The sequence below is a fragment of the Miniopterus schreibersii genome (assembly GCF_964146895.1).
Source record: "Miniopterus schreibersii genome assembly, chromosome: 4".
NCBI classification, from domain to species: Eukaryota; Metazoa; Chordata; class Mammalia; order Chiroptera; family Miniopteridae; genus Miniopterus; species Miniopterus schreibersii.
This window is the reverse complement of record NC_138105.1, coordinates 96,913,824-96,940,979: the sequence shown is the minus strand read 5'-3', so window position 1 is coordinate 96,940,979 and position 27,156 is coordinate 96,913,824. Positions and strand designations below refer to the sequence as shown.

At 43.3% G+C, this 27,156-nt stretch overlaps 1 protein-coding gene across 1 annotated transcript; it reads right to left on the bottom strand.

Annotated features, from left to right (window-relative positions):
- Positions 1 to 1,059: 1,059 nt before the first annotated feature.
- ATP6V0E1 (ATPase H+ transporting V0 subunit e1) lies at positions 1,060 to 27,156 on the bottom strand. Its single transcript, XM_081135508.1, has 4 exons — positions 26,956 to 27,156; positions 22,653 to 22,700; positions 7,989 to 8,116; positions 1,060 to 1,544 (listed from the first exon to the last, which is right to left on the bottom strand). The coding sequence occupies exons 1-3, from the start codon at positions 27,057 to 27,059 to the stop codon at positions 8,023 to 8,025; spliced, it is 246 nt and encodes an 81-aa protein (XP_080991634.1). The 5' UTR covers positions 27,060 to 27,156; the 3' UTR covers positions 1,060 to 1,544; positions 7,989 to 8,022.

The following is a 27,156-nucleotide window of genomic DNA, read 5'->3' as shown; positions in this document are numbered from 1 at the left end:
GGTCACCCACAAAGGCAGAATTCTCTCCTCCCAGCCGAGACCCAGAGTTGGCTCCTGGCCAACGCAACAAGCGAGCCGGTGGGAGTTAGAACACACGGATCCTCCCCGTCTGCTCTAACCAGCTGCGCTAAACTGGGCAAGATTCTCCCGTCCGGGCTCAGATCCCTTACCTACAAAACAGTGGGGTTAGTATATATCACTGTGGTCCCTTGGGTGTCAAATCATCACTGTTTTATGGATTCCATGAAATTAGCTAAAGGCCCTTTTGCCGGAAATGTAAAGTATGGGATTGCCTAATGCTCATTAAAACTTCACGTTCAAAATGAAAGTAAAGAATGGAAAGAAAGAAACGAAAGCAGGAGAGTCACTTCAACTTGAACCTCTCTTTGGTCATGAAACTGGCAAAGCAGTAAGTTCAGAGAGTTTGGGAGAAACAGAAAAGTACAAACTGCAAAACAGGAAATCCATTCTTGGCCGGCTGTCAAAAAGCCATGAGCTGGCGAAAACTTAGATGCGCTTTAGTTTTTAATTTCTTAAGACTAATAAAGCCCCCCAAATAGTGAATTACTGAGATGCCCGCTATGAAGAATTACTGCCCTCGCACCGGGCTTTTTCATTCACTCTGGGTTTCTTCAGTCCTAGATCTGAGGGGTGACGGCACAATGAACCACTGGTTCCAACTTGTCCCAGTGGCTGGTACCGACCTGCTACCTGCTCACCATAATAAGCACTTTTTTATGGACATGGGCAAACATAGCCTTGTAGTATAGTTCTATGTAGATGGACCTTCCTCTCCAAATAGCAAAACACCTCTTGAACTTGCACAGACCCCAAATTCCACACCTTTATTCCTCCAGGGCCTTGGCTAGAAAGCAGGCACTCAAATGCTTACTGAATGATGAAGGAAAGTACTTACCAGTCTCTTCAGGCACCTCAAACTACATGGCCAGTTTTATACCTCCAACCTGAGTTTGAACTGCAATGCCTTTTGAAAGGCATTATTTAGAGATAGAAAAGCTTATAAAAATGAGCTTAACAAACACAAACACCAAATTTCCATAGAAAGCAGGAAAATAATTTATTCCAAAAGATAGCAGAAGTAAGAAATTCATCCTGAAAATATACTTTGGTGTAATTCTGCTGGGACAGATCTCCCCTTGACCATGCTCTCCTATTGGCTGCCGCACTGGAGTCTTAGTGTCTCGTGACAGCTTTTAAGCACTTCACTGATTCCCGTGTCATGAGCAGGCAGGAGCCATCTTCAAGTCCACAGGTCCCAAGGAGAGAGTGCCGTGTTTCTCAGAGGAGCACCTTCTGTCTCAGAGGGGTGCATAAACATCTGATGGCGTCAGCACAGTTTAGATTAAGGAGGCACGTAATTCATCAAAGTGTAAAAAAGCTAACAGGAGAAAGTACTGCACTGGAGAATGAGACAGCCAGTGTGGTGTGAATGTTTAAGGCAGCTGGTGGCCAGAGCAGGCGAGCCAAGGAAGGTGGCCCAGGGGTGGAGGTGACTGCACATCTAGAGGAATTCTCGTCACGACCTGCAAAACAAAGCCGGGCTAGTCACTGGTCCCCACACCATCCTTACGAGGGCAACGGTTGACATCAACCAAGTCAATCAGGCCAATCACTTAAAATACACAGGTGCTCAATAAACACAAGGAGAAGTGGGTTCAATTAACGTGCAAACGTGGGTGGGCCCTGCGGGACTGAGACAAGAGGTCCGTTACCAAGGACGCTGCTAAACTAAGGATCACAAGCAAGTCTGACTGTGTCATAGAAAGAGGAAGAGTGAAGTGACTAAGACCAATCACAGAGGAATCTAATGAGTTCACTTCAGTTTCAGGAATCAACTTCCCTTCCCCTCGTACAGCAAGGGAGCCAGGCATGGCAAGCTTTTCTCTCAGACTCCTAAAGAGCAGGCCCTTTGTCCTTGGTACTCGAAGTTGCTCCTAGTGTGCTCCCCATTCTTGCCACCACAAGTGTAGGTGACAAACGTGAGCGTCTTTTGCTAGAAGCTTCAAGCTGCAACATCACCTTTGCAGAGCTAGTAAACATTTAGACCAGGAATCTTCACACATCACAGTGGTCGCGTAAACTCCTTTATGTAAAGCGTGTTTTATAACACTATATAAATAAAGCCACATATGTTACTTCTGAAATTAAAAAACGAAGCAAGAGAAAATGTCTTTCGAAGACAACTTCCACACACGGCTTGAGTTGGCAGATAAGAGAACACGTTGGTTATGACACATGGTTTGCCAGAATGCAGAGGGGTAAGTGCAGGTGGAGGAGCTAGTTCCATTCGGATGAGACATAGTTTGTGACAAGACTGAAGGTGAAACAGTGCACAGAGAGATGTGATGGGCCCTCAAGGTTTTCCAAGTCAGTGAAGCAAAACCAGGAGAATCCACAGTGCAGTGGGATAATAGGTTCCCAATGCCCGGGCTCCAGGGACCCAGAAGCGGAGGCCGTCGCACTGCCCCGGGTGGTGGAAAGCACAGACTGCTGGGACCGAGGCAGGTGGGCTCACCTCCAGGTGGGGGACAGTTACAGTGAGGCCACGTTTACAGTGCGCTAGGAAGGACCGCGCAGGCCAGGCCGCAGAGGGCAGTTACCAGAGAGAGTGGTCTCCCGCAGCCCCCGCTCCTCAGCCCTCTCCTGGGATCTGAGGGGCACTTTCTGCCCCCGCTGGCCAGCAGGGCTCCCACTGCACAGACCTGGGCTCCAGGCCGACTATGACTGCACTTGAGGAGGGTGAGCACAGATGCTCTGTGTGGTCATGTTTTCTGAGGAACAGACTTGTAGACTCCTCACCGCTGAAGTCTTTTGGGACAAATAATCACAGAATGAAAAAGTAGGTATTCATTTTTGAAAACTCACAGAGAAACCGGGGATAATTTTCACTAGAGTTCATGACAGCCAGTTTAAGATAAATGTGAGTGAGAGGCGTGTTAAATGGCATGGACTTGCGGTTTGATTCTGGAGTGAATTAAAGAAGCACATATTCTAATCATCTCTCATTAGATGGGGGTGGGGGAGGAGAACTCACCAAAGGGGCCACACTCTCGTTTTGTAAAATAAGGGAATCACTAAGGCTACTTTCAGATAAAACTGAGAATGAAGACAACATAGAAACATGAAGTCCAGAACCAGGAAATCTGTTCAGGGAAGGATGACTGAATATATTTTTTATTCAAATGTAGGTGTCATTTTTATCTTTATTTTTTCATTTCAAATAAATTCACAAAATAATTCCTTGTCTAGCCCTTGCCGGTGTGGCTCAGTTGGTTAGAGCGTTGTCTGTGCACCAAAGGTGGTGGGTTTGAAACCAAGTGGCCAGGAAAGTATGTGCAAGACCTTGCAAGCTGGACACACTGAGAAAGCAGCAGGAAGAATTACGGGGGGGAGGGGAATAAGACAGCAGAAGAATGTTTGCAAAATAGAGCATTTACTAACCTGCCTTCTAAATGAATGCTGTAGGTAGTGAGAGGCAGGAAAAGGTAAGTAAAGCTAATTAGGTCAGGAACATGAAAACAGTGGGGCTGGACCCATAGGTCACGGAGGAGGGCAGTGCAGAAGCCGTGAAGGAGGTCCGAGGGCAGACGGGAAGGCCTTGACCGCCAGGTTAGAAAGCTGGACATGTCCTGCAGGTGAGTCTTTCTTATCTTTTGTGGCTCATGGGACCTTTGGTGACCCTGATAAAAAGCTGTGTTTACAACATGTTACACAGGATTTCAAGGGGCCTGTACCCGCTGAACTCAGGCACCTCAGGTTAAAATAAACCCCTGCAGTAGCCCATGGAGACTGAGGGTCCGGGGCAAGCAGGGAGCTGTATCGGGAAGTGCTCCCCCAGGAAGATAACCAGGGTGGTGTTTGTGGACATACTGACTGTAGACACAGGGGGACGCAATGAGGAGCCACTGCAGTAACTCAGAGCTGAGTGACTAGGGTCAGAAATTCGGGTGTCCAAAGGAGGAATGGACACAGAGACATTACCAGGATCAACTGATTTGACGAAGAGGAGAAAGAAGTGATTGACAAGTTCTGACCCTAAGTGACAGGGAAAACTAGGACACAGGAACTGAAGTGGAGACGTGGCTGAGTTTGAAGTGGCAGCAGAACATGCAGCCAGGATCAGATAAAAGACACGCTTTTCAACCACAGACAGCTCGCACTGTTTCACCTGTCACAGGCGTGGCTTCATTTCAACCTCGAACAGACCAGAAACTCTTCAAAGCCTTCCCTGAATCCCCACTCAGTATATGTACCCCATGAGCACTCAGATATTTTTGGAATGCATAGGAAAACAGCTCCCCCAGGGCAGAAGCCTAATTACCAACAACCTCTCTTCCTCTCCTGTCCACACTTTGGAATAAAATAGAATTTCTGCCCTTTAGGACTGTGGCAAACCATGTAAGCTCATCTAACCTACTACAATGATATGGCAAACAAACTAACTTCCAGGACACTGGGTCTGAAGCCAAATCCACTGCAAGGAGACTACATACTAGGTGACAGCCCCAAGGCTGCAGGGAAACAGGACATTGACAAAACAGCAGCCTTGATGTGACAGTTAAACTGCAAGGGGGACAAGGCTGGCAGGGGCGAAGATTGAGTGAGCACTGTTCTGAGCAGCTCTGGGCAAGACTTCCAGTCAATGAATACAATGTGCTAGCACTCAGCCCATCATCGATATGTGGAAGAAAATCACGGCAGGGAAAGTGATGAAAGTAGCAAAGACAAACCAGGTGTTTAACTGTGTTGTTCAGCTCAAGTCGATTTCACCTGTAGAAATTTTTTCTAAAGTTTTCCCCACTGTTCCTCCCTTTCCTCTTGCTGAATACCAGGTCCAGCGCACATCTGCTACTTTCCAAACCTAAGCTCTTAATCACGTACAAGATCAAACACTTTTCCTTACCGGATGAAGGCAAGCCTAAATCTGGGTTCTGAACTCCATCATCCCACTGCTGGGTGCAAGTTCAAAGTTCAAAAGAGAATTTAGCTCGATCTTTTAAGTTTACCACAGAAAAGTGAAGTCCTATCTTAAGAGCTCTGCTTGCTCCAATGCTACCCACATATTAGATCTCTTGACGGGGTACCTCCAAAGGCCTAGTGTCCTGGTACTGCCGTAATCACTGCCTCAAACCTGGGATAAACGTGGCATGGTGTTCACGATTAAGGCTGGCCTGGCTGTGCCTCCTACTTCCTGGCATTTTCCTTTTAAAGAAACAACCTTTAATAGAAGGGTTTCAAGCAGCAGCTCCGGTTTGTGCTGTGGACCACAGTGCAAATGTTAGGAATTCATCCACTAGGTTAACACACACAGGAGACTGAAAAGAACAGGCAAACGAAACCTTCAGATCCACACACCCAGTGTATCTCTCATTAAGGGAAGGAAGCGAGGCTCAGAAAAGGTAAGTGGAAGCAGTGCTGGGAGTTCTCAGCTTTAAAGCCCAATCAGCACCCTTACCTATCACTCACTATAGTTAAACGGAAGGCTAGAAAACAGGAGACTTGTGGAAAAAAGGCAGGTAAGAACATCTTATGAATCAGGTTTTTTTAAAAACATCTATGTAAGAGGGAAATCAAAATGCCTCTGGGCAACAAGGGAAAAAGCTGACTACTTAGCTATCAGATTGGCACAAACCCAGCTGCAAAGAACAGGCATTCTGCTAGACTGCTGGCAGGAATGCAAAACCAGCACAATCCCCAGAGAAGGGGATGTGGTAACATACAGAAAAAGTATTTTTACCTTTAACCCAAAGATTTCATTTTCAGGGAATCTAACCCAAAGATCACTAGCAAAAATATACAATGTCATACACACAGGATGGCATTGTGACCTTATTAATAATAGCAAAAGACTAAAAACAGAAAAATCCAGGACATCAATGGTAAAAAGAATTGAGGAAGATCTCTATACACTGATAGGAACAATCTCTAGGCTCCAGTGTTCGGGGAAAAAGCAAGCTATAGAACAGTATATATATCTTTTCTGTGACAGCTGTGTGTGTGTAGGGAGAATGGAGATACCACGCGAGTGTGTGTGCGCGCGCGCGCACACACACACACAAGAACGTATGCATTTGCTTATCTTAAGCAAAATGAAACACCAGAAGGATACAACTTCTCTGAATATATCTTGCTTATAATTTTTACTTTGGAAATATGTTTTACATATTCAAAAACAGCAGCAAATAAAAAATTACTATGAATTGAACAAAAATAAAACTTAATCTAACTACATACCAAATTGATAACCACCAGAAAAAAATAATTATTTCAAGTGACTTCAGAAAACAGCATTGTTCTTTATTTGTTCTGAGGACAAATAAAGCAGGAAAGATATCCTAAACTGCACTAGTAAAGGTATAGTGGTAGTTAATTGGTGTTATTTTGAAACTATTTTATATGTACTGTAGGCCAATGAAAGTAAATAATTAAGTTACTGTCTTTAGGACCAAGATTTTCAGCATATGTGAATGATATTAAAGTATAAAACCAAAGAAGTAAAAAAAAAAAAAAAAAAGCAAAAACCCTTGTAATGTTAAATTTGAATTAGAAATACTAACATGAACTCACGATCCTTTTTCTTCTTCAAAGTACACACTTCTGGCTCTGTCCATTGTAAAGACTTAGAAGCAACAACACCCCAGCAGAAACAGATGCACCTAGCAATCAGATCGTAGTTTTCAAATACCATTCCCACTGAAAGGAACCCGGGCCAGCAGGGCATGAAGACTGACAAGTGAACCAGGATCCTTTCACTGGGAAATTCAGAGAGCAATCGGAGGACCAGCTGATTCCAAGCCTGGGCCAGGGCACATACAAGAGGGATCTGGGACATCTCGATGCTGCCAGAAAGTAAGGAAACTATCAAAGACTAATATCAAAAGGACACAGAAGCCCATCTAGACAGGCTCCCATAGGCCTAAGAAAGAACAACTGAACATGAAAAGGATAATAAATGTAACTGATTACAATTCAAAAGGAAAAGAAAAGCTCACTGGATACCCTAAAAGGAACTTGAGCACCAACAAGTTACTCTGAAAATTAAAAAAAAATAATTAAATACATACTCTGCTTTTCCTATATAGTCTGTATTTCAAGGTTATCCAACAACCCTAGTTGATGAGGGAAAGTTCATCTTTATAGAAAAAGTTCACCTAATCAAATGTAGAAGTCATGATAGAACTAGAAAATCACCATTTTGCAATTTCTATGGAAACACTTAATTCAGGCTACGGCCATCAATGACTAAAATCACCGAATGAAAGGCTGACAGACAACTTCCCAAGTGGAGGACCAGGTTGTCCTTACCTGAATCCACTGCTCATCTTAGCGTCACTGAAGCCAGGAGAGCCAGACACCGTGTCTCCTGCCAGGCAGTACGAGGTTCACGGTACCACTGAAGAGGTGCCCGTGCCCCAAAGCTGCACCGGAGTCTAATCGAGCCTTTAGTGCTAACTGCCCTTTATCAAAATGATGGACACAGAGGAACAAACTAAAAGACAGGCTTCCACCTCTCAGTGGCGACTGAATCTTTCTACTCTATCACTCCTGGCCTCTCTCTCAGAACGAAATAAAAGCTGCAATCTGAAGACCAATTTCCAAAAGCATTCAGAAATGCTCTTCGTTTCAACTCTGCCAGCCACTTCTTGAAGCTACGGAGTCTTGCAATACCAACTACCAATGGTCGCTTTCCTGAGCTCTAAAAGGCAGCATGCAAACTCAGTCCTATACATCAAACTGTATTTTAAATGGCAGGGCAACAGAATTTAAGAGAATCTTATGGATAAGTCCTTCGGTAAAGCAAATGACCTAAGTTCCAAATTCACTTCTACTTCTGCTCTGCACCATGTTTGCTTCAGCAGCCTGCCCTTGCCAAGTGTTAAAACGGCCATAAAATGCTGAGAAAAAGTCAAGGCAAATTCTAGCTGAGTGATTGACAACCTGATGTGAAAGGTCAAGGGTATAGTCACCTTGATGGCTGGGCACTGGGCAGCGGTCCCTTCCTCAAGGCCAGTGATACTTGAGGTACCAGATGGTTTCATTTTTCAACTGCGGTCCGAAGAGAGGGTTGAGCTGGGCCAGAATTGCAATCAGCCAACTGAAAGAGTAATGGGGGAGGAATGAAAACAAGAGCAGTGAGATCACATGGGAACAACATTTTCAACTGGGATGAAAAAAAGAGCTTTAGTAAAACTTAAGTCTATTCTGTTCAGACCAACCTTCAATACAAGTTCAAAACACACTGTGCTAAAGGGAGCCTGGCTTAGAGCTTAAAACGGGCGTTACTTTATCTGTTCTCCAAACACTAAGACCCACAACCCGTATGACACACCCACCTGTGCTGGCACAGCCAGGTTAAATTTCAGCCCACCATCTCCCAATTAGGCTCGAACACTTCAGTGCCCCTTCTCTAACCACCATTAGCACTAAAATATGAGCCCCAGACAGGTGAACCAAATGGGCTTTAACACCCCTGCTCACTTCAGACTCTTAAGTGACAAGGTATTCCTCTGTGTTATGGACTACTTATGCAGGAAGTACAATGGTGTTACATGGAAGCTCAGGGTTAGACATGGAAAATAGCACACAAATTGTCTTTAGCATGTTCTTATACTGATCACCAATGATTTTATACCTGATATAGTAATTCATATGCCCAGCGAAGTTTGAATACCAATGAGCTAGAACCAAAGAAAAGAAACTTTAGGACCCTAAATTCCTCCATAAAAGGGGAACTAGCCAAACACAACCAGGCCATTATCTGGTTGGATCTCTATTCTTTCACTTGCTGTCATTTTTAGAACTCTTCCAATCAAAGGATCAAAAAGCCAATTCTGATCACCAACGACAAGCACCGCACCAGAAACCTGCACCTACAGAAACAGTGTACCCGCCTCCTCACCCCACCCTACAAAAGGGGGTTTTGTGACAGGTAACATGACACCTGAGGAGATCAGGCCAAGACAGATACCTCGAGCTGACTCACTTCATAAACAAAAAGCTAATTCAGATGAGATTCTCTGATCTGTCCTGAGAACTAGAGTATTAAACACAAACAAAATACCAAGACATGTAGTTGTGGCTTAACATCTGACACTGTAATAAAAGAAAGGGGAGGACAGCACAGGCAGGCACACTGGAGAGCTCTGGCTGCAGCAAACGCTCCCGGTGCAGAGCTAGAGTGATGGAAAATTCCACACAGACCCAGGACTTCCCCAATCCCAGCAGGCAAGAGAAGCTGACCGTAAAAATAGCTGTTCGTCTTTTTGTAAGAGACTGAAATACTGGCTAATGCTTAGACATCTGAATAAAAAGTGTGTTAGCACCTCAACTGGACTGTCTTTCTTCACCACAACATAGTACTGAGTGAAAGAGACACCAGATCCCAGCACCTCCCGTGACGCTGTGCGGCAGTGGCTCTCCATCCAGATCCCACAGTCATGACCCAGGGAGCTTGTAAAAATACTGACACTCTGCGTCATGTGTAACCTTTCTTTTAATTCTCTCAAAATACAGTTAAGGAAACTGAGGCAGAGAGAGGCTAAACTATTTGCCCATGGTCACAATATCAATTAGGTGACAGAAGCTCCTGAACCAGAAATCCAGTCAGACTAATGTTCCCACAAAAGTTACCTTCTGAAGTACTGACAACATTTCAGAAGGCATCGATTTAGCAAAATCTAAGTTGATCTGGGGGTTAAGGAAATAAAGAATCCATCTGCTGATTACTGGTTAAATCCAGGACAAGCCTTTGGTATCTGAGGTAAAGAAGAAATATCTAGAAGCAAGCACAAAGTCTACTTTGCTTGCTCAAGTCAGTATCGAGAAACTTTTTAAAATTTAATTTTATATACTATTTTTAATGGTTTGATTCAAGCAAAACATCTCACTTAAAAACCCCAACAAATCACAGTTCAAGAAAGCTCCTTGGGAGACGGCCCAGGCCGCTTCATCTGAAATTTCATGGAGGGATTGTCCCCCTCTGACCTGCTGAGCTCTACGCCTGCCCTTCCAACTCAGCCCGACTTGAAATGTCCCTTTAAAGCAGAGAAACCCGGTGGAGAGCTGGGAGGGGGAAACACCCAGCCTGAACTGACGGGCGTGGGCGGGGGAAGCGGTCATATTCCAATGAATCTACTTCATGCGTCCAAGGAGAGAACGAAATGTGCCCTGCAAATCTGCCCAAACTGTTCCACGTGTCCCCTAACCTGAGGTCCAGCCTCAGAACCAACCATCTGAGATTATTCAACTGCCTGGGGCAGCTATGGTGTGGTGACATCTGTCCGCAGAGCTGGAATGGCCCAGAAGTCGAGTCCATGTTCCTCATTCTAAAGACAAGGACACTAATCCCCCCAGTGAATCAGCGATAGGGCTGGATGGGGACCCAGGGCGCCTGAGTCCCACTAAACCAGGCTGAGACAAATGTCCTGGTTTCTCCCACAATCATTACCAAGGCCATGCTCCAGGCCAGGCTCTGGGGGTGCACGGAGGAATGAGAAGAGGGACCAAGCCCCAAGGGGCTCCAGAGCTTGTGAGACAAACCGGGAAGCAGTGGGCTGCTCTGGGAGAGACGCACGGGAGGCTCATTCTACACGCTCCCTGGACACTTCCACGAGCTCAGCTCTGTGCCACTGGAACCCGCCGACCAGGCCGTACACCTTCCCCCACAGAAAACGCTACGCCCAGCTCTCTGAAATCCTGCTTTGTTCTTTTGTTTCACATTCAGATATGAGAACAGGGAATAGAGAGGCGCAGTTACTTCCCGGTGACGCACAGATCAAGTGGATAAACGCCCAGCTTCCCTGTTGGCAAGGACTTCCCTTCTGATCCACTGTCCCTCCAGCGATGGCCATGACAGGAGTGACCTCTGTCAGTGAGTTCCTTAAGAGACAGCACAGATGCAGAAGAGCGACCTGCCCTATCTCCACTGAGATGATCTCTGTCATCTGCCCTCATTCCAGTCCAATGACACAAACTCTTTTAGGGCAGCATATTGTTGGGCGCTATTAGGAAATATGGGATTCAGTATTAAGCAGGGTTGGATTTTAATTCCAGCTATACTAAATATTAATTAGTTGACTGTCTCCAGGCAAGTGGCCTTCCAACCCTGAGCCTCAGTTTCCCCTTTTGTAAAATGACAATAATAATCCCTGCCTCAAGATGTTAAGAAATAAAGAGAGAATATATGAAAGTGCTCTTTGGAGTAGTTGACAAATAGTCGTTTAATAAATACTAGTTATTCCTTCTCTTTCTCATGAGACAGCTAAAATGTATTCAGGTGTGGAATGCAATACAACCCGTATACTTTACAAAGGAGTTTCTCATGTGGCACTGAGTCACCCTCCTCTCCGCCTCTTCTCCCGCCCCCTCCCTCTGTGGTGGGCAGAATTCTAGGATGTCCCCCAAGATACCCAACCCCTGGTGTACACACCCTGGCTAAATCCAAGACAGCGAGCATGATGATGGTCACTCCTGTGATCAGTTTCTAACATACGGTTGGCTGAGGAAAGGGACAACATCCTGAGTAGACGTCACCAAAACTGGGTGAGCTCCTTAAGGGGACAGGGCCTCCCTGACAAAAGGCATTTGGAGCGTGTGTATAACTTATGAGTTTATTGCCAATTAGCTTATGCTCTGTGATAAACAACTGAATTCCTTTTTCTCTTCTTAAAGACAGCAGGGTGGTAAGCTGTCTCGGTAGAGGGAGCCGGAGGGACACTGCAGGCGGAACAGGGAGTTGGAGCAGTGGGTATGAGGACATTTGGCGAAGCCTGAGCAGACTCGGGCCCAGAACATGGTTGCTCTTTGATCTTGTAGCCTCAGCCTGGAAATAACCTTCCTGCAGCCATTTCTACACCAAAACCAGAGTCCCTGCAGGGCCTACAGGCTCTGAGGGCCTGCTGCACTGCACAGGGATTCCACTCCACACCGGGCCACTGGCCACTTGTTCTCCTGCCTGCACTCAGAAGGTGGCCTACTGCTTGCCCAGACCAACTGCAGCCTGGCCAAACCAACAAACTTCTCCTATGTTGGATGGGCTGAACCACACCTTCTCCATCGAGGTCTGAATCCTTCAAGTTTATCCTTCCTTGGGTCCCCCTCAGCCCCAGAGTATCATATAGAGTTCCTTACATCTTACAATCTTTTGTCATAGTTTATAATAATTTTGTTATACTTCCCATTTACCCTACTGTGTGGGTTTTATCTCCTTATTAGACTCAGATTGCTAAAGAGTGAGAAGGATTTTAGACAACGGAGACTCTCTGTTGCTGGCTTTGAAGGTGGAGGGACTGCACAGCAAGGAATGTGGGTGGCCTCTAGGAGGTGAGGATGACCCTCAGCTAACAGCTGACAAGGTTGTAGGTCAACCACAAGGAACTGAATTCTGCCATAGCCAGAGGAGCCTGGAAGAGGACCCCAAACTCCAGACGAGAAGGTACAAAATGATTTTCTATTAACCTTTTGCCAACCCTATCTCTACCATGACCTTTTCATACAGCAGGGATATGCCCTATTTTTGCCAGCTCTTGAATTATCTCTCCTTTCTTTTCTCTACACTTTCTATACCAGGCCTTCCAGTTCAAAGGCCGTAACAATACTCTTATCTGCCACATTATAAAGGAAAAGATCATAAAGTCAGAATAAGAAAAATAAAACTTTTTCATCTAGCAGATAATATGCTAGGCCAGGTATTTAGATTTCTCTTCCACTGAAAAGAGCCAAGATATCAAAATATTTTAAATGTATCCATGAGAGAACTGTAAGCAAGTACCTTACAAAAAAGCAAAGTGAAGGCAAGTACCCAGAGGAAAGTAAAGTAACTGCACATTGCTTTCCATACCTTAAGACCATATACTAAGCCAGATGAACTTGGGACCGCATAGGGCATGGGAAACAGTAGATAAAGCCCAGGGCCCATGCAAGGTATAGAGTCTAATAAAATTTTCAAATACCTCGCTGCAAAATGTTAAGACCCCAAAAGGTCCTAACTCCAGGTAGGAATTAACCAAAGAGAACCCCCTCAAAGGAAATGCTAGGAAAGTCAACTGTCTCAAATATAAGTACCAAGAAAGAAGAAGAAAATGACTAACACTGAGAACTGGTCTTCATGAAGGTCCGCAACTGAAATTCATTCTACATCATTTTAAAAAAACCATATATTAAGAATTTTACTTAATTAAAGTTCACACTGGTGATGGTCTTAGGCAGCTAGCAGAAGCAATGTAAATCCTTTCTAGGAGGAGCCCACCTTCATACCAGACCCCCGAAGAAGTCACACATAAAAATTATAGGGAAAAAGAACAACTGGCAGTCAACTATAACTAAACACATATGGAAACAAGGCACTACAAGTGAGAGGCAGCAAAGAGCAGACACAGACATGTAAGGGCTTCAGATACTGGAATTATCAGATATAGATTATAAATAAACTATGCCTTAAGAAATAGGATAAGCTTAAAATATGTACAGGGAGAAAGAAGGAAGAGAGAGAGGAAGGGAAAGAAAAAGAGAGGGGGGAAGTAAAACTATAAGAGTAGCAAAAGAATTTCTACAGAAATGAAAACTGTAATACCTGAAAATAAAAAAGTCAATAGGTGAGATCTGCTTCTGGTAATAGCAGAGTAGCTTGTATCAAACTCATCCTTAGACAGTAATAATAAACTGAACAAAAAATAAAAACCAACTATTTGATGGTACTAGAGATTAGGGATCTCAAAAAATAAATTAAAACTATAAAAAAAGAACCCAATGGAAATTTTACAACTAAAATGTATACTACACAAACTGAAAAATCTTTGGATGGGTTTACTAATAGACTGGAGATGATAGAAGAAATAGTCAGTGAACCTGAAGACAGATCAACAGAAACTATCCAATCTGAAGAAATAAAAAAAAAGTCTACCATACATGTAATTGAAGTCTCAAAAGGAGAAAAAGAATATAGCAGGAAAAAAATAGAGTAAATAAATATAGGTTGTAATTTTCTCAAATTTGGTGGGAAATATTAACTTATACACCCAAAATAGCTCAGCAAACCCAAATCAGAATAAATTAAAAGAAAACCACACCTACACACATCATAGTCAAACTGATGAAAACCAAAGCTAAAGAGAAAATCTTGATAACATCCAGAGGAAAAAGTATGCATACAGAGGAACAATTATTCAAATTATAGCTGAGTTCTCAGAAGAAACAACAAGGGCAGTAGACAGCTGAAGAACATCTCAACTCTGTTTGAAAAAAAGAAAAATCCTGTCAACCCACAATTCTATATTCAGAAAAAATATCCTTCAAATATAGAAGTGAAATAAAGGCATTTTCAGATACATGAAAGCTGAGAAAATTTGTCAGCAAACCTGTACTACAACAAACACTAAAGGAACTTCTTTATGCTGAAGGGATACTAGAAACTCAAATCTACAAAAATAAAATAAAAATGAGGAGCATTAAAAATGGTAAATATGTGGGCAAATATAAAATATTCTTTCTCTTAATTTCTTTATAAGACATATGATTCTTTAAGGTAAAAATTGTTATACTGTAGTAGGGGTTTTACAATATGCATAGATGTAAAATATATGATAACAATACCACAAAAGACGGGGAGTAAATAAAATCATATTATCGCAAGGTTGTTACATTTTACCTAAAGTAGCTCAATATTAACTCTAGGAAGATTTAAAAAGTTAAGAATGGACATTACAATCACTACAGCAAAGACTGAAAAGAAATATATAAAAAACATATAGCTAAAAAGCCCTTAGAGGAGTTAAAACAGAATATAAAATATATTCAATTAACATAGAATAAGGCATAAAATGAAAAGCAGAGGAACAAAAAACAGATGAGACAAGCCAAACAACTAACAAAATAGTGGACCCAAACCTAGCTATACCAGTAACTACATTAACTGTATGTGAATATCCACTTGCCAATTAAAAGGCAGACAAAATGGATAAAAAAGATTGCGCTAAAGCAAAAAGGCACATTCCAAATATAAAGACACAAATATAATGAGAATAAAAAAGATGGTATGATTATTAATATCCGATGAAATAAAAATTGAGTTAAAGATAAAAGGAGGAAATTTTATAATGATAAAAATATCAATTCATCAAAACATAACAATCACAAATGTGTATGCCCCTAATAACAGAGCTTCAAAACATATGAAACAAAATGGAAATAATTCAAAAGAAAAATAGAAAAAATCCACAATAGCTGATGATTTTAACACCTTATCTCAGCAATTAATGAAAAAGTAGGAAAAAAACCCACAAAAACTCAGTAAGGATATAGAAGATTTGAACTTCCCTGGCCCGACGTTTATAGAACACAAAACTCAACAACTGCAAAATATACATTCAAGTGCACATGAAACGGCCATCAAGATAAACCATATGCCGAGCCATGAATATGTTCCCATTTTCAAAAGATCAGAATCTTACAGAGTATATCTTCTGATAAGATATCTAGGAAAGCTCCAAATATTTGGAAATTAAATAAATTTCTAAAAATGAAAACATAGCGTCATCAAATTTTGTAGGCTGTAGCTAAAGCAATGCTTAGAGGGAATGTCATTGCATTCATTTCTCTTTTTTTGCATTAATTTTTTTTCAAATTTTAAATGTTTTTATTTATCTTTCTTGTTGGAAGTGTTACAGGTGTCCCTCTTTTTCCCCCATTGATCCCCTCCACCCCACAACCACCCCACTCCCAGGCCTTCCCCATAACAATGTCTGTGTCCATGAGTTATGCTTATAGACATATAAGTTCTTTGATTAATCTCTTCCCACCCAGTCCCCCACCCTCACCTTCCCTCTGAGATCCCTCAGTCTGTTCCATGCTTCTATGTCTCTGGATCTATTTTGTTCATCAGTTTATTTTGTTTGTTACATTCTACATATGAGTGAGATCATATGGTACTTGTCTTTCTCTGACTGCTTATTTCGCTAAGCATAATACTCTCCAGTTCCCTCCATGCTGTCCCAAAGGACAAGTGATCCTTCTTTTTTACAGCTGCATAGTATTCCATGGTATAAATGTACCACAGCTTTTTTATCCACTCATCTACTGTTGTGCACTTGAGAAGAATGTATATTCTGCAGCTTTGGGATGGAATGTTCTGTAAATGTCAATTAAATCCATCTGATCTAGTGTGTCACTTAGGGTCACTGTTTCCTTGTTGATTTTTCGTCTGGAAGAGCTATCCAGTGAAATCAATGAGGTGTTAAAGTCCCCTAGTATGACTCCTGCTGTCGATCTCTCCCTTAAAGTCCTCTAGAAGTTTTTAAAATAAATTTAGGTGCTCCTATATTGGTTGCATATATGTTTATCAGGGTTATATCCTCTTGCTGTATCGATCCCTTTAGTATTATGTAGTGACCTTTCTCGTCTCTTGCTATGGTCTTCATTTTGAAGTCTATTTTGTCTGACGTGTTGCTACCCTAGCCTTTTTTTTCATTTCCATTTGCATGGAAAATTTTTTTCATCCCTTCACTCTCATCCTGTATGAGTCTTTTGTTCTGAGGTGGGACTCTCGTAGACAGCATATATTTGGATCATGTTTCTTATCCATTCAGCCACCCAACTGGAGCATTTGATTTACATTTAAGGTTATTATAAACAGGTACTTAAATATTGCCATTTTAATTCTTTATGCCTATGTTTCTCTTTCTACTTCTAATTACAACAGTGCCTTTAACATTTCCTGCAATGCTGGTTTGGTGGTAGTAAACTCCTTTAGCCTTTGTCTGGGAAGCTCTTTATTTCACCATTTTAAAAGACAGCCTTGCTGGACAGAGTAGTCTTGGTTTCAGATCCTTGCTTTTCATTACCTTGAATACTTCATGCCATTCCCTTCTGGACTGTAGAGTTTCTGATGAGAAGTCAGCTGGAAGCCTTATGGGAGCTCCTTTGTAACAGATTGCTTTTCTCTAGCTTCCTTTAAGATTCTTGCTGTCTAGAATTCTTGGCATTTTGTGATGTGTCTGGGTGTGGGCCTCTTTGGATTCTTCTTGCTTTGGACTCTCTGTGCCTCCTGAACTTGTGTGACTTTTTCATTCACCGGGCAGAGAAAGTTTTCTGCCATTATTTCTTCAAACAGGTTCTCTAACCCTTACTTACTTTTGACCTCTTCTGGCACTCCTATAATGCGAATACTGTTACATTTCATGTTGTCACACAGCTCCCTTAAACTGTCCTCCTGTTTTTTAATCGGTTTTTCTTTTTGGATCTCTGATTGAGTGACTTTTTTCTACCCTGTCCTTTAATTCACTGATCCGATCCTAAGCTTCCTCTAATCTGCTATTTATTCCTTCCCATGTGTTCTTTATTTCTGTTATGTCATTCTTAATTTCCTTCATAGTTTCTATATTTTTTTTCATGCTGTTAAGCATCCTTACAATCAGTATTCTGAACTCTGTATCTGATAGATTGCTTATCTCCATTTCATTTAGCTCCTTTTCTGGAGACTTCTCTTGTTCTTTCATTTGGGGCTTGTTTTTTTGTCTCCCCATTTTGGTTGCCTGTTTGGGTTTGTTTCTATGTATTAGGTAGATCTGCTAGGACTCTCAATCTTTTTGGAGGGTCTATGGTGCAGGCCAATGTCAGACGCAGTTTGTGAGTACCCTGTTTGGAGCTATCAACAACTCTCAGCTTGAGGTCTCCTCTGCTGGAGCTGGGTGCAATTGGACAGGATCAAGATGCACACCAAAGTCTGATTTTCCAAGGCTTGGATCCAGAAGCAGATCAGGCAAACACTCGCAGCACTCAGAGGTCTGCCTCTGCCTGCAGGCTAATTAATCTGATTCTCTTAATGAGCCTCAGGCTGCAGAAACTCCTCTGGGTAGGGTGAGAGGTTTTCCAGCAGGGTGGGGCAATTGCTTCCCCCTCAGACAAAAGCAGCAAATTTTCTGCCTGAGAAAGACCTCCTCTGTAGTATGGGGGAATGACTTGGCACAGGAATCCAGACAGGTGCCTTCTGATCTCAATCTCCAGAGCCCACAACCCCAGATTCTCCTCACACACCTCCATTCCACTCTGCCCTCCCTCTGCTGGAGCCCAAGGTGAGTGGCTGAACACGAAACTTTGTGTTGGCTCTTTAAGAGGGTGCCTGCATTTCCAGCCACCTCTCCCTGGAAGACAGAAGCACTGCTGCTTTTCACAGCCAGATGTTATGTGGGCACCTTTCTCAGTTCTGGTGCGCTTGGCTGGGAAGCGCTGCCTGGGGTTTAGGCCCCAGAGTCCTCAGTAGGAACCCCCCAAAGCTGAGATATCCCTCTGGACCTTCAGCTGCTGCCTATGGGAGCCCAGCCAGCCCTCTCGTGCCTCCTCACTTCCTACCCATCTCTATGTGGTCTCCACTTTTCCTCCTTGGTTATGAGGGTGCTCTCCAGCTCGACTTCAGTTGCAGTTGATTATTCAGGATGGTTTTACTATATTTTAGTAGTAATTCCAGTATAGTTCTGGGAGAGTGTCAGTGTAGCTTCCACTAAGTCTGCCACCATCTTTAATCTCCCTGCATTAATTTCTTATATCTAAAAAGAACACAGGTTTAAAATCAATGATCTAAGTTTCTACTTCAAGAAGCTAGAAAAAGAGCAAGGTAAGCCCAAAGTCAGAAGGAAATAAATAAAAGAAAAATCTAAATAAATAGGGATATACCATGTTCATGAACAGAAGACTCAGTATCATTAAAATGCCAGTTCTCTCCAAATTGATCTATAGATTCAACACAATCTCAGTTAAAATCTGAACAGGCTTTTTTTGTAGAAACTGGCAAGCAGATTCTAAAATGTATATGGCTATTTTAGAATAACCAAATAATCTTGAAGAACAAACACGGAGGACTCAGACTTCCTGATTTCAACACAAAGCTACAATATCCAAGAGCGTATGGTACTGCCACAGGGCTAGACAAAGAAATCAATGAACAGAAGAGATAGTCAGTCTGGAAATAGACTCACACATATTCGGTCATTTTGAACAAAGATGCCAAAGCAATTTAATGGAGAAAGGAAAGTCTTCAATCAATGTTGCAGCAATCAATGTTGCAGCTGTACTGGGAAACAAAACTACAAAAACAAAACAAAGCCTGACCCCACCATTCTAGTGCTGGTGTCCTGGGAAGCAGTGTGCCTAATTGCCCAAGCTTCCTCACTGCCCGGCTGCAGTGGAAAGCCTCAGGTCCAGCCCTTGCCTAACGACAGGAACTATAAGAACCAAACTTGACAGATCTCATATACTCATTTACCTCAATTATTGCCAGAAAATTTTTTCCCCAACTCTCCCAGGATTATCTACCATGATCCAAATTCCTCCCCAAACTGCTCTGCTCATCTCACCACTTGATCCAACATCGCCCCTTCCCTTTCTTCCAACCCCTTCCACTGGGTTCTCTGTAACTTGCTCTGAGGTCTGTCACTCAACCATACACCTCCTCCTATTTTCACACTTTGGTTGCCTCCAGCTCCCCTGAAACCTGGCTTCCCGGAAACTCTTTCAAGCAGAAAGGGCTTACACCACACGACTCAGGCTTTGGTGAGGGGAGTACTAACTTCTTTGTTCCCCTGTGCTGCCTCCAGACAGTTCTCTCCCACTCATGGAATACTGACTTCCACTTTGGGGTGCATGCCTGCTGATTTTACTACCCTCGGATTCCTTCCTGCGTTCCACTCACTCCTAATTCAACAGAGAAGGCTCAAGGGTGCCCTTTTCTGGCCCTTCCTCAGCTGTACATCTAAATGCTGGCAATCCTCAGCTCTGGCCCTGTCCTCTCTTCTTTAGGGCACATTTCTCAGCCACAGCATTACTGACATTTGGGGCTGAACAGTTCTTTGCTGGGAGGAGGGAGTTGTCCTGTCCACTGTCGGAAACACAGAGGCATCCCTGGCCTCTGCCCACCAGATGCCAGCAGCAGCCTTAGTAGACAACCACTGTTTTAGGAAATTACAGTCTCCTGGCCTCAAATCTCTCCCGTTTGACACCTCTCAGAAGTTTCACCGGCATGTCAATCTTAGGCTGTCCCCAAATGAGTTTCTGTTTTGAAATGGACTTTCCTCTGTTGAACTATTAACACAAGCTGGTCATACTGGCAGAGATCCTGGCTTATTCAGAGCGCAGACACGTCACACCCCACAGAATCTAACCTTCAACTGGAACAAACTGGGAAGAGGAAAAATTTGCCAAAAACAGAGGCAACTTAAAAGTCCATGAACATATTTCAAAACATGACTTTGTTTAGGAAATCCAGTTTCTTTGGGTATGTCTTTCTTCAAGAGAGGTATATTCAAGAAAATATACTTATAAGCACCAAACAGTAAAGTTTTCTTTGACTTTCTAATTTAATCAAGAATTCCACCCCTTTGTGAAATCAGGTATGTGAAGTATTTAGGGGCTGAATTCCACCCATATGTTTCAGACAGATAACTTGCTAAGTAGGATATATAATCAGGTTTCAAGGGAAAAAAATAATTTCAAAAAGTCTATGCCATCCAGAAGCATTTAACGCTGGAACTCTGTGCACTGCCTCCACGAATACACCCATGACAGTATGAACCCACTGTCAACACAGCTGTCATGACACATTGGTACACAGTGAAAAATAGTCTAAAATCTAGACAGCAAGAGGTAAGGGTTCGCGGATAGTTCTCAATTGAGTCACAAAGGCTCCAAGTGATATAAGTTCCAACCAAGTCCAGATACTCATTTTACAGTTAAAAATTAAAATAAGAGGTATGAGACTGACTGGAAAACTTTCTTTGTTCTAAAAAGAGTATCATGAAAATGAACTAAATTTCAAAGACGGAGATTGAGAGAGTCAGAAAGTGTTTTTGTCCCATCTTGGTTTTAAGACCCTATCACCCACCTCACTGCTCAGGGCGCAGCGATCTTCAGTGAAACAAGAACAAAGGCCTTTTCAATGGCGGGCCACTCCTTGGCTCCTGGACTGACAAAGGGCCACCTTGTTGGGATTTCTGTGGGAGATTCAGTAGGACCGTGAATTGGTACTCAATGACGCCTACTAAAATGACGATTCCCAACGACGCATGTACTTCCTCTCATTTACTCCTCAGAGCTAAACACGGCTAGTGTAGTGTAAGAATGAACACTCACTAGTTCCTTCCACATGCTACCTGTCAAACTTCCATTCTGGAGGCTGAGCTGTCATCCCCAAAAGCCTCTTTACTTCTCTCACCAGAAAAAAAGGCTACCCCAGCCAACTCCAAAGGCTCATCTTCTGAGCCCTGGTCTGAGGCAGGCAAACACCATGATCAGTTAGCAATGCCTGTGCAGTCCACTAGGATTCAGCTTTAAACGCTCAATGCTACACTTGAACAGTGACTGAATGATTGGCCAGAGAGCCAAAATTCACCGGAATAACTGCCTGTGGTGGATTTTTATCTTTGCCAAGGCTGGAACTGGCTCATCCCCACATTTTTTCGAAACCCTTAGTGAAAAGCCTGAAGACATTAGAAATTCACAGACAGCCATGGCCCTTCACCACAGGGTTAGAACTGCTGCTTCCTGCCTCGTGCGTGCACTGAACAAGAGTTTGGTTAACACCAATCCTTCCTTTCCTTGTAAGGAAGTCTCAGGAAGTTCGAGAGCTCTCCTCAAGAAAAGACAATCACTGGTTCAAAATCCTGAAAAGAAATCCCTAGAACCATGCATTTTATGGTACGTGAAATATAAATTTTTTTAAAAAGAAATAAATCATAAGGCCTTGAATACTCGAAGTGGTTATTTTCTCTATGAACTGACTAATACTCAGTTTCTTCCTGGGACTCGCCTGGTTCCACTCTCCACGGAAGGGGAGAAAGTGAACAAGAGCTGGAGACATCTTTCAAACAGTTCAACTGCAACTCCGCCGCTCATGAGGACAAAGAACAGTATTCCGAAACTAGATGCTGAGGGTCACTTTACACATCCTAAAGTAGTTTTCATTTGACAGTTTATATAAACAATATAACCTATTGAAATAGATGTTAATTATGACTCTTAAATTTTTTTAAACTAAAAAAATTGCTCTTACTCTACTTGATTACAATTGTAGCTCAACTTCTGTTCACCAGATGAACAAAAAGTCATAATAAAGAATGGCTTTTGGCGGGAAGGGAAGAGATTAACCGAAGAACATATATGCACAGCCCATGGACACAGACAATTAAAAAAAAGAATGGCTTTACTGGCTTCATAGTGAGATATTTAAGTGAAATGGGGCCTAAATACTTCATGATAGTGAAATACAAAGCACGACAAAGACAATGTCTGACTAATTATAAGCTTTAAACTTGTGCCAAATAAACTGTACTTGTGTTGACAGAGAGAGAGAATCTGTACAGTTCTTACTTAAATATACTTATATTTAATTATGTAATTAATTACATAATTATAAAATTATATAAATACTTAATACATAATTATAAAATTATGTAAATAGGAAAAGTGTGCTATTTTCAATCTTCAAACACTATTTCTAGATACTACATGAGGGACAAGCTTCGATGAAGCAAAGCTGTCAAGTTTCCAATGACCATGCTCCACTCATTTCATTTCCATCACAAGCATTATAAATGCGAAGAACACTGCTTATTTTAGGAAAAAACTACTTACAAGAGAAGCATACTTACAACAGATAGCAGCAAACTGAGCAGGTCACCAACATGGTGATGATAACTCTAAAAAACAACAACAAAAAATCCATTAGATAACTTGCAAACTGCAGGATGATTCAAGTCCCCTTCCCAAGTTATCAAACCAGCAGGGACTGTGCATCCAGAAAATGCACCTGAATCTGTCCCACACCCATAGACTGCAGTGCACCCAGGGGTGCATTTGGTAGAGGTTTAAGTAAATAATTAAGCATTTATTTGTATTTAAAGGGATATTATGCCACAGATCAAATGTCTAATCCAAACCCACCTGAAACTGAACACAAAGGCTGCAGTGACAATTAGTTTTGACATCCAAGTAACTACCCTATTTAGAGGACTCTCTACCACAAAAAGACACTATTCTTTGAAAAAGGTGGCTCTCTAGTGTCGCCCTCTCCATCTCTACTCCTGTCTGAAAAATGGTTAAACCTGGATCTCAAACCAGGTGAATGTCATTTCTAAAATTGGATCCATGCTAATCTCTTCCATTTCTCCTCCCCAAGGCCCCCCTCTGAATCTCCGGCTCCCCAGAAGTAGTTCTGCCATTCCACCCACCCAACCACCCTCAAATCTGTCATCTTTTTGCTCACGCCTCCTCTGCACCCTCAGAGTCACCAAATGCTGTGGGTTAGTCCTTCTAAAGCATCCTTCCCTTTGTGGATTTTTTCCTTTCCTTTAGGTCTAAACACCAAAATTTATCACGCTCGCCTGGCTAACTGCTAGCAGAGTCAAAACTTTCTTCCTTCCCTTTCATTCTATCCGCAATCACCCGGATTAATCTTTCTACAATATTCCTTTCATCATATCACTCTGCGGCTTAACACCTTTCAATGGCCCCACCATCTATAAGAGTTGTGTCCAAACAGAAGTCTCCACACCCCACAGAGTAAGCAGGACTGTCTCCTAGGAGGCGAGAAGCAATTATCAGAACTCCTATGTAATGTTTAACTCATCCTTTATAAGTTCTGTGTGTGTGTATTTTTCTATGGTTAATATACAGGCACATCCATTCATTCATTCATTCATTCATTCACCAGATTTTCACTGAGTGCCCAGTTATGTACAAGGCTCTGGGGAGAGAGGAGTGAAGGGAACAGATAAAAATCCCTGCCCTAGCTGGTCTTGCTCAGTGGTTAGAGCGTCGGCCCTCAGACTGAAGGGTCCTGGGTTTGATTTCAGACAAGGGCACATACTTCAGCACTTGGTTGGGAGGCAACCAATCAATGTGTCTCTCTCACATTGATGTTTCTCTCCCCCCCCTCGGAAAAAGCAATGAAAAAAATATCCTCCAGTGAGGATTAAAAAAACAAAAAAACCCAGACAACAAACAAGTGGAACAATAACAACAAGATCAACCCATGGATCTATCTGTACGTCAGAGGGTCAGTAAGTGCAGATGCAGGAAAATAAAGGTGTGCGCAGGGGTGTCTGAGATAAAAGTGCTGCGAGATGTGCACATGCACGTGCACTCACGTATTCAGATAAAGCAAACGTCAACACGTAACAATTACTGGGTCTACGGGTGGTATGCAGCAGTCATACTGCTCTTCCTACTTTTCTGTATGTCTGAAAATGTCCTGCCTGCTTGAAAAAACCAGCTGACAACTCTTGGCAGCCCTTGCCTGTGCTCTCCCCACCCTGCCCCCAACCTACTGCTAAGGGAGCCACAGTGTAAAACCTGAAGCATTTAGAGATGTGTGGATTCCCAAAGGGAAATGAAGGAGACCGTGAAAAGCAGGGATGGCCAGGGCAGCTGATTCGGGCACAGGCCTGCTTTTATCCTAACCCTTTCCGGCCGTAGGAAAGAATGAGGAAGGGCCTGCAGGTTACACAGATTCCCTCTTGCCCTTTTTTCTCCCTGCCCACCAGGTCCTGAAAAGCAAGTCACCCAGCTTCCTGCCATCTGACATGCAGGGGTCTCACAGGGAAGCGGCTGCAATCTCAGAGCCTCCCTCCCTCCACACGCAGCACCGTCATCAAGGTGCTTTGCTAGCTCCTTAATGACGATGTTTTAATGCTTTGAAGCAAAAAAGCTCCTTACACCTTGAAGCAATTCAGCTCCTCCATGAATTTAAAAAACTTAATCTGCAGGAGGCGAAGGGAAACTAGTACTTGAAAATTCAGCACTAACATTCCCACTTTGCAATGAGGAAGTGGGGATGTGGAAAAGAACTGAGTTGTCCAAGGTCACAGGGAACATCCAGCTAGGGGCAGTGTTTCCCAAAGTGTCATACTGTAACTCCTAGGAGACACTGTGTTTTAAGACCTGCTCAATCCTGCCAAGAGCAGGAAATACAAGGATGGGGTGGAGGAGGAGACTTAGACAGGGATAACATGTCACTAGCAGGTCAAACCTGAATCATGACACTCGGATCTAGAAACTGAGCCCCGTGCACTATAGGAGGCAGTTCACTACCCTGAATGACAGCAGTGGCATCAAGTCCAAGGCTGGGCAGGGTGGGCCCCGGTGGGGGTCTTTAAGAAAGCGGTCAATGCTACCGGCACATTAATAAATGCTTTTCTGAGTATGAAGGCTGGAAAGGCAGGTAGTGGTGTCATGCAATGATTTTCAACCTTTTTCATCCCGTGCCACACATAAGCTAATTATTAAAATTCTACAGAACACAAAAAATATATACTTTTGCCGATCTAACAAAAAATAGGTATAAATTTTATTGATTCACAAAATAATAATAATAATAATAGTAACTGCCTACCCTATTTGTTCCAAAGTGAATTTTTTAAAAATCAGGTACCTATACTTGTATATAAGGATTTCTGGTACCAAGAATTAACCAGTGAGGTGCAACCTTATGTGACCTGAACAGTGAGATGCAACTCTATTACATGACCTACATTTATGGTTCAAGACAGGGCATTCACACCTGATGGCTACTGTTGTGTTGGCTGTTGTCATTTTTTTATTTGATAATCTAAGGGAAGGAGGTCAGTGACCCTCGTCAGGTATTCATGTTTTAAAAATTCTTGCAGTACAATGGTTGACAGTCGCCGGTGTAATGAAATAGTTGAAGATGGAAACACAACAAAGAAGTACTCTGTTGTTCTCTAACTCGAGTAGGAGAAATAAGTCTAAGAAATTACATTTGATTAATATAAACTGCTTTCCTAGCCCCTGGATTCTGACTCCATTTCATCTATTACTGGCTGGAAAGATGGGAGGGAGGCAGGCAAGAGGGACCTGATGCTACCAAATGATTGAAATTCATGCACCATTTTTCCTTCTTAAACAAATTATATTTTACTTTTAAACTAGTTGGAAGTAACAGGTCTAATACAAGTTTATTTAAGAGAGCAAAGGGGGTTCGGGTCACAAAATATTAAGGAAGTAACAGTGTTCTTTCTTTTAATAAAGGCAATAGAATTATCCACTCAAGAGATGGTTGTTGAATGCTTACTGCGCATGCAAAGCTCTGTGAAGCCACCAATTAATCTCAAAGGGGAAAAAAATGGTGATTCTGACAAACGGTGACTTCAGTCTAAGTTTCACCCCACATGATCTTGCACTGAGACGAAATGACTAATAGGCAAAAGAGGAACTAAAAGGCAAGAAGAAGAAAAAAAAGTGTGCTAAAGCCCCTTCGAAGATAAGCCTCTATTTCATACAAGTTTACTCACAAAACAGATCACGCTCTCATTACCATGGGGGGAAGCGTCTTTCTTCACCAACATCCTCAGAACTTGTTACTCACACACAAGGTCGGGAGCGCCCTCCAAAAGGTATGACGCAGGGGATTCTGAACGACACCTCCTGCTCCTCGGTAACAACCCCGCTCCCGATGGGGCCCCAACTACCTCCCGGCGCCCAGCAGACGCGAGGCCCGGGCTGGACGTCGCTGCACGAGCGTGTCCGGTGCAACTGCGACAACACGCGAAGCGCAGAGGGGCCGTTTCTGTTTTATTTATTTAACTCCCTTCCTTTGGGCAAACGAGGCCTCAACTGGGTGGAGAGCAGGAGGCCGAGGCCCAACTTCTTCTTGGGTCGGTATAAGCCAATTTCCGACTACACCGTCCCCACACGGGACCGTGACGAGAAAAAATTCCCCCAAAAACTCCTTCCCAAGAACGGTCGGCCGAGGTCACCCTCCTCGCGCGCCGGACGGGAGTCACCGAAGCTGCTGCGACAAGGAAATCGGGGCTGCTCGGGGGTCGGGGCCACCCGAGAGGGTCCCCGCGGTGCGGGGCCGCCCCTCCCCCTCCCGGCCCGCCGCGCGTCCCGTGCCCCCGCCCCCCGCCCCCGGGGCGAGCCTGGCGCACTCACCCCCGGTTGGGACCCTTGGGGATGAACCAGGGCACCAGGAAGCCCACGATGCTCCAGAACACGCTCATCACGATCAGAGGCACCGTGAGGCCGCTGTACGCCATGGTCGCCGCAGAGCCGCCCGCCCCGGCCCCACCGCCGCACTCGGGTCCCACCCGGAAGTGTCAACACCGGCCGCGTGACCAGCGCGCGCCGGGGCCC

Bases quoted from the DNA above. Each gene is read 5' to 3' on its own strand.
- ATP6V0E1 (XM_081135508.1), bottom strand. From the start codon at position 27,059: ATGGCGTACAGCGGCCTCACGGTGCCTCTGATCGTGATGAGCGTGTTC. The intron at 22,701-26,955 runs GTGAGTGCGCCA...GTTGTTTTTTAG, and splicing joins CCCAAGGGTCCCAACCGGGG to AGTTATCATCACCATGTTGG. The intron at 8,117-22,652 runs GTAAGTATGCTT...TTACTCTTTCAG, and splicing joins TCAGTTTGCTGCTATCTGTT to TTGGCTGATTGCAATTCTGG.